We start from the raw sequence: 8,514 nt of genomic DNA on the forward strand, positions 1-8,514 counted from the left end.
GTTTAATATCCTTGAGTCAAGAAGAAGTCATGTTTTGGTCCATGCACGGATACGTTGGAAAGATTTCAAAACAAGATTGGTGCATGACTTCATCAACAAACCGAACGAAAAATATAGCTCTCCCTGTGAGTTATATAAGTTCATGGATGAAAAAAAAATGGGAGCAATTTGTAACCACGCATGAAACTGAAGCTGCCAAGGTACACTACATAATTTACTTGCTTAATAATCATGTATTATTATTATTAACATATTATTAAATAATAAATTTTATTTTTAGGCCAACAGTCAAAAGTATAGGGAGTTGCAAGCGCGAAATGTGCATCGTCACTATTTAGGGTGTATGGGCTATGTTGGAAAGCAGTCTGAGTGGTTGATATGCGACCCATTGTCTTCACAATCTTCTTGTGCTGCTATTACCTCGACCATATCATCTACTAATCGTAGTTTGGATTGGGTTCGAGCACGATCTAAAAAATCCGAAGATGGAAGTTATTACATTCCCAACGAAAAAACGAAGGGAGTGTTGGATAAAATTGTAAGTAATACAAATACTTTAAATATATATATATATATATATATATATATATATATATATATATATATATATATATATATATATATATATATATATATATATATATATATTATTGACCATATTGCAAATATTTATAATGTAAGTATTTTTTATAATATTTTTATATTTAAAACATTGTCTTTAGTCGTTCATTTTTATTAATTATCTACATATGTTGTAGATGCCTTAATCGGATGTGCGACAAAATTGGAGTTAAAACAATTGCTATGTAAAATTTATTAAAAGTAAATAGTTTTAAATTACACTTTAATGTTAAAACTAATTATTTGATTATTTTAAATTTTTGTAGGAATTATTATTTAATAGAAAGCCTTATTCAGAAGCGCAAATTGATGAGATTCGTGAGGTTTGGTCTAAATATTTTACACAAGAATGTATATAAATTTTTGAACTATGAGTTAATTATATTAGTTAATTGTAATGATGAATTGTTGGTACTTATCTAGCTTACTAGCATTTTGTACGCGCGATGCGCGAAAACTTATGCCCAATATTAAAATATTGTTAACTAACAAAATTTAAAAAATTAGTTAAAATTATGTTTCACAAATCCTTAAAGTGATCCAAACAATATATATATATATATATATATATATATATATATATATATATATATATATATATATATTATATAATAATAATTTACAAATAATACTAAGCTAACACCCACATATATGATATATTGATATGTATACACAAATAATATATATACATATTATTTATAATTAAAATTTAATATTCATATAAATATTTAATTAAAATATAATTTATAATTAAATTAATTGTTATATGATAATTATAATAAAATGATAACTAAAAATAGGAAAAATATATGATAGATGTAGGTGTATGGTAAGATTGGTGGACATATTAAATACTAACGGTGTTATAACGGTGTAAGGGTAATTTTGTCCAATACAAATCAAATGTACAACAATTAAAGCAAGATGTATATATTTATTAGAATATAAAAAAGGGACAAAAATCAAGGACATAACTTGTATTAACACTTATTATGTTTTTAGATTATATATGTGTTGAAGTAGTGTAGTTTAAATGTGTTGAAAACTTTGAAGTGTTGTGAATTTAATGTATTGAAGTTTAATTTAGTACATGCTATAAAGTGTTGGCAATGATGTATTGAAAACTTTGAAATGTTGTGAATTGAATGTATTGGAGTTTAATTTAGTGCTAAAGTGTTGGCGTAATGATGTATTGAACTTTACTTGAAAGCTTTGAAGTGGTAGTGGTTGTGACTGCATGTACAGGATGAAAATAATATTTTTTGTACAGGAACAAAACTGGATTTATTATCAAATTAAAAAAAAAAAAAAAAAAAACTATAATTCGCGTCCAAAGTTCTTCAACTTACTTTGGACGCGAATTATCATTTTATTAAAAGAAAAATGATAAATCGCGTCCAAAGTCGACCAAGTTGACCAACTTTGGACGCGCAAAGTCAGTAGTCAACATTGTAATGAGATTAATCGCGTCCAAAGTTCTTCAATTTTGGATGCGATTAATCATTTTTCGCGTCCAAAGTAGCTTTGGACGCTGATTGTATATACAATCAGCGTCCCCGACATCTGCGTCCCAGCTACTTTGGACACGAATTATGCTTTACTTTGGACGCGAATGATTGTTTCTGTACTAGTGGATAAAAGTTGGATGAATGTTTCTTGTATTAGTAAGGAATATGAAGACATAGTTAGACCATCTTTAGACTTTGCAAAACGTCGTCTCCCGAATAATAATGAGAGGTTCTTTTGTCCTTGTAAGAAATGTTATAATATAAGAAAATTAAGTGCAAACGACATATATGATCATATAATCTGTGATGAAATTAATCAAAGTTATATAAAATGGATATGTCGATGACCTTGTGGTCTAGTGGCATGAAGTGCTCTCCCAAATGCGAGGTCATGTGTTTAAGCCCCAGTGTGGACGATATTGACTCGTTGTGCTTCAGTAAGTTGAGAAAGTAGCAATGAACATATGATTAGTACGTCTAACATGTATGTTGACAATGAAGCAAATAAACATGATGACTCTAAAGATTGGTTAAATGAAATGTTTCGTGATGTTGGAGAACAGTTTATGGATCGATCAAATGAGTGGGATAAATTATTAAGTGATTCAAAACAATCTTGGTGTACCGGGTGTACTTAGTAAATATACCCGGTTATCACATCAAATTTTTGTTTAATTATGTACTCCCGTACGTATATCTTTATATCAACTTATTAACAATAAATTATGTTTTAATTTCACGCATGGTTAGAGTTTTAGTTTGAAAATTCCAATACTTCAAGAGATTATTGAGTAAAAAAGGGATAACCACATAGTATTTTGAGATCATCCTTAAATTTCACTTTTGTATAACAATATCTCCTCCAACATCTTTTATTCAAATTCCGACAAAATCTTGAAAATCAACAACAAAAAAAAAAATAATAATAATAATAATAATAATAAAACAAAAAAAATAGTAATAATAAATTTTGTGAAGCAAATTAAATTCACAACTGAAAATGGTAGGTTTGAAGAGAGACATTATTGTGGCATTGCCTGTAGTGTATCTAATCTTCGCCTCCCATTCCCATGTTGATGCATCCAACAACTTCTGTGCCACCGCCGTGGACAAACAGCTGTGCGAGAATACGGTGAAGGGAGCAACAAATTGGGAAGAGGCAATAACTGAGGCAATAGTTAAGGCTATATATCAACAAGCCAATGCGAGTACGTGGGGAAACCCCGCGTGTGAAAAGCCCTACAGAGACACGGAAGAAAAGTAAGTATTTATAATCATGGTTGCAATAGTCGTTAGGCGTTAAGTGCTAATCGGATGCTAGAGTAGCGCCTAGACACAAATAACTAAAAAAAAATAGTACATGTGTGTGGAGATGTATGTCATATATATATATATATATATATATATATATATATATATATATATATATACGGACGACTTGCCAGAGTTAACTCTGTCGAATTGGACAAGTTAACTCATCCGAATTCGATCGAGTTGGGCACCTAGGCGGCCGCCTAAACAACTACATAGGGAGTAATTGGTCTGGCCTAGAGACACCTAGCTCGTAGCCGCCCTAAACGGTCACATATGGGGTAATTCATCTGTCCTAGAGGCACATAGCACGTAGGTGGCCTAAATGGCCGCATGGGGGGTTAATTCATCTGGCCTAGAGACGCCTAGCGCCTAAACAGCCGCATATATAATTTGTCGGGTCAGATTTGATGGGTTGAATGTCTCAGTTTGGTGGAGAGCCTGGAGATTGTGGGCATGACGAGGCAAAGCGACGAGGATAAGAGTAAAGGTTTGAAGGCCAAACTCCCAAAAGCATTAACTAGTCTTGAAGATTGCTTTAAGATACTCAAAGATTTGAAACAAGACGCATCTGCAGAAAAGAGATTGATGCACGGTGCCGAGCAAGCAATCGGAGTTTGTTTGGCTGTTAATTCATTCAAATCACCTGCCCCATCCAAGCCACCATCGTATTCCAGGAAGATGAAATAAATCAACAGAAAGTGATACCAACAGTGTGGCCGTGTGGGTAATCATATCAATTACACCAAAAAGCAATTGTAAAACCAACAGAAAGTGATACAATTAAAAGCAATTGTAATAAATTTTTAATGTATTTTGCATATATGATATGATCCAATGTCTAAGGATTGGTCATTTATTTACTGTTGAAATTCTAGCATAAAATGACAATTTTTAGTGACTATTTTGTGGTACTAATATATGTGAGTACATTTTTTATTTGGATCGGGTCAAAGTAGATTTGGATTTTACTGTAAGATAATGAAGATATTGATATTTGTATGCTCAAAATGGATGAAAAATTAATTCTAAAAGTGAACTTAACCTTAGCGTAAGTTTAGGTGCTAATTAAATTAGCAATCTTTTCTTAGCATCTCCATTTGTGCCTAAATATACGAATGATGATAATTAAGCCTAAGTATGTTAATTATGTTTGGGATTGGTGAAGCACCATACGGTGCTTATATGCACCAATTCGGTGCTATATATATAAATATATATATATACGGATTTGGTGCTAATGGCATGTTATTAATGATGGGTATGAATTAATTGTATATTAATTTCATAATTGTAAATATTATTACAATAATAAATATGACAATTTCGAATGTTTTTATCCAATTATTAAATTAAATTTATGAGCTATTTATTATTAAATTGAATTTATGACCTATTTATTATGGAAAACTGTTTGTAGCTTCTTTCTTAGCAGCAGGTTTTGCTTCTGTTCTTATGCACAGGATCAATTCTATTTGTCGTTTAGCGGAGGAGCGGACGGGTTAAGGATTTTATTTTGTTTTCGTGTTCGTGGGTAATTACAGAGGAGCGGTAGGTCTTGCAAGTTTATTATGCGAAATGTCAAATTTAGCCCTCTTAAAAATAATGAAATTTTATTATGGTGGAATTTCAACGGAAAAGTGGTCGAAAGAACCATTTTTGCCAAAAAACAATAGTCGTGGACTAAAATTACAAGATTTGACAGTCGTGGATCAATTCTGACAGTGTTATTATAGTCGTGGGACCAAAAGTGCAAAAAACTCTAATAATAATAAGGTGCTAAAATGTTGTTGTGCACAAAGAATAAAAAAAGAAAAGGCAAAAGGATTAAAAAAGAAAAAGAGAAATAAGATTTAAACTTATGACCTCTAAAATGAAACACTATATATACACATTACTACCACTCCTCTATATGGAGTTTTTTAAAATTAATTGTAATTTTATTTTTCTTTAATGTCTTAACTATCTAGATAAAAATTAAATATCGAGTCCTCTAAAATTTGGGGACCCTCTAAAATTTGGAGACTCTATACTATTGCTTGCACAACTCAAAATCCAATCCTAGGTAAATGAAAAAATATTCAAAGTGAACCTATTACAGGGAAGCCAAAACTGCATAAGTTTAGATGCTAATTAAATTAGCAATCTTTTCGTAGCACCTCCATTTGTGCCTAATTAGGCAATATACGAATGATTGTAATTAAGCCTAAGTATGTTTTTTTTTTTTTTGAATTCAAGCCTAAGTATGTTAATTATTCTTTGGAAGCTTAATTATGTTTGGGATTGGTGAAGAATCAATTCGGTGCTGAGAAAGAGAAGCACCATTCAGTGCTTATATGCACCAATTCGGTGATGCACCGTTCGGTTCCAATTAAAAAAGAAATTTGGTTTGTAGGGACTTCTTAGCCACTGCACTCAGTTATTTGGAAACAGGTTATTAATGGTCGAAACAAATAGAGCAGAGTTCAGGTGCGATCATGCTTTAACACGTGATCAGTGCGGCCGCACCAATGTTATGCAAATATGCACCATTAGGTATGCATCAACAAAAACGCACCAATAGATATGCATAAAAGCATCACACAGTGTTCGGAAATGTACAATTAGGTGTGGGGAGTTATGGAGCATTTTTTTTTTGGTATGTTGTGCGTTTTTTAGTGCATTTGTGCATTTCATTGTTGTGCATTTTCCTAACACTATTGGTGCGTTTTTCAAGTGGTCGCACCAACCGCACGGGAAGGCGCGGCCGCATTTGATCAAACTTATATATATACTAGTTTTTTACGCGCATTGCGCGATAGGGATAATGCCCAATGTTTTTTTTTTTTTTTAAATAAGTACTTTAAAGTATATTAAGGCAAGATTATATTGAAATTGTTCATGCATAGATAATTGAAGGTTGAATTTGCGTATTTAAATAGGTAATTCTTCTCCCAAAGTTTGAGTCCCCAACCCCAAGGGCCCCCCACACTCTGACTCGACAGAGCATTGTGGGAAGTTGTAAATCACGGTGACTCAATGGTTCAGCAGACAGGACCAAATGCCGGTGCGAACAAGGAATCTGCCCACTTTGGACATAATTCCCGCACTGCCGCCGCCGAGGTTCAAACCTTGGTCTCTTCTCCCAAATACTGCCCACTAAACCATTAAGCTAAGCCCGTGCGTGTTAAATATGTAATTCTAAGATTACAAATGCAAGATAATATAGTCAAGATTGATTATAATTGTCAATAAAATAATTGTATAGGTATGGTTGAAACCAAATACGGGACATATGGGAGAACAAATAAAAATTAGGGCATAAAATATTAAATATATACTAATATTATTTGAGGAGATTTCGACATTAGGATTTGTGGTTAAATTCTATTAAGACTTTAATATTAGAATTAGATTAATGGTGTAATTATAATTCTATATTAGACGTTAATATTCGAATTAGACTAACGGTGAATTAACGGTATTTAACGAAAAAGTTAAATGGATAATCATATAATTATGGATAAATTAGAAAAACTTTAAAAAAAATTAAAACCTGAACAATTTGAATCATTCATTTGATTTAATAATTTGGCGGTCATTTTTTCTACCCAATGTTAATAATTAAATAAATTCGTTGGTCAAATCCGCTAATATAATCCGCTAACTGCTGATTGTCAAACAAGGACATTGCAAGGTAGTTCTCACTTCAATTTGTTGTGTGATTTGGATACTCTCTTTGTCACAAAATCTCTCAAGTAGTTAATATGGTTGGCTTTATTAATTATATATTTTTTTAATTTTTTCATGGTATTAATAAAATACTTGTTAAATAAATATATAGCATTATTTTGTATTATAACTTTGATATTTAATTAGAAAAATAGTGCACAAAAAAGATAATAGACAATGTAGTGAATATAATCAATTGATGGATTTGAATGTAAAAATTTTTACATTTGAGAAAAATAAAGACAATATAACTAATGAAAATATTTCTCTTAATTAATTTATTGATAATGAATAATTTTTTTTTACTAAATTAAGACATTGTAAGGACAATGTAGCGAATATAATCAATTAATAAATTTGAATATAAAGAATTTTTATATTGTAGAAAAATAAAGACAATATAACTACTACAATTATTTCTCTTATTTAATTTATTGATAATGAATAATTTTTTTTGAATAAATACATTGTGGACACATAATTCTAAATTAAAGAAATGCATATCTATAATTTTTTGTTGTAGCTACTAAATTATTATTTATATAATTTAATAAGAGTAAAATAGAGTACTAATTATGCCAACTTTGATTGGGATGAGGTTCGAACCTAAGACCTTTTTTTTTTTTTTTTTTTTTTTTTTTTTTTTTTTTTTTTTTGAAATCAATGAGTAAGTTAACGGTGAACTAACGGAAATTCTTAAAATTTTAACGGAATTAGTAACGGTGTGTGGATATTTTAGGAAATTTTAGTGTAAAATTTAATCTTATCAATCTTTTAATCAATCTGAGCCATTCATTTGATTAAAATCTGTGACCGCCATTTTTTCAACCCATTATAGGCCTAACTCTCTTGGGCTCTTATTAGTATAGTAGATAGTATATATATATATTATATTATATTATATATATATATATATATATATATATATATATATATATATATATAATATTAAAGTAAAAAAATGATATAATGAAATGAAAAGGATTAAATAGTAATTGTAGTTATTTGTTTAATTATGGGTAGATTGGAATTGCAATGTTTTGGATTATATTAAGGAGAATATGAATGGAAAGAGACAACAATAAATAATTACCCCATCTCTTGAACGTTAAAGTTGCGTGAGGAAGTCTGCGGAAAGAAAACGCACCAACGGTAGTGGTTTACTTATCCGGGAAGCAGAAGGGTTGTTCAAGAAACGAGAATGGAGTCTAGAAATTCCTGTTAGTGCATAACTATGGTCTGGTGTGTGCGTTTTTGTGGGCTGAGTTGTGTTGGTGTTTATTAAAAATTCAATGTAATACGAAGAGTGTGGAATGGGACGTGTGTGCATGTGTAACAGAATTGTTAGACTGCATTAGGACAA

General features: G+C 30.7%; 1 protein-coding gene across 1 annotated transcript; it reads left to right on the forward strand.

Annotated features, from left to right (window-relative positions):
* The first annotated feature begins 3,070 nt into the window (after window positions 1–3,070).
* Window positions 3,071–4,320, forward strand: LOC109179529. Its single transcript, XM_019329035.1, has 2 exons — window positions 3,071–3,389; window positions 3,869–4,320. Exons 1-2 carry the CDS (start codon window positions 3,130–3,132, stop codon window positions 4,128–4,130), a joined length of 522 nt encoding a protein of 173 aa, XP_019184580.1. The 5' UTR covers window positions 3,071–3,129; the 3' UTR covers window positions 4,131–4,320.
* The last annotated feature ends 4,194 nt before the right edge of the window (window positions 4,321–8,514 follow it).

This window comes from Ipomoea nil, unplaced genomic scaffold (genome assembly GCF_001879475.1).
Source record: "Ipomoea nil cultivar Tokyo-kokei standard unplaced genomic scaffold, Asagao_1.1 scaffold0926, whole genome shotgun sequence".
Lineage (NCBI taxonomy): Eukaryota > Viridiplantae > Streptophyta > Magnoliopsida > Solanales > Convolvulaceae > Ipomoea > Ipomoea nil.

What these genes read in the sequence shown, in the direction of transcription:
- LOC109179529 (XM_019329035.1), top strand. Translation starts at nt 3,130, where the DNA reads ATGGTAGGTTTGAAGAGAGACATTATTGTGGCATTGCCTGTAGTGTAT. An exon ending in TACAGAGACACGGAAGAAAA is followed by an intron (nt 3,390 to 3,868) that starts GTAAGTATTTAT and finishes TGAATGTCTCAG; the next exon opens with TTTGGTGGAGAGCCTGGAGA.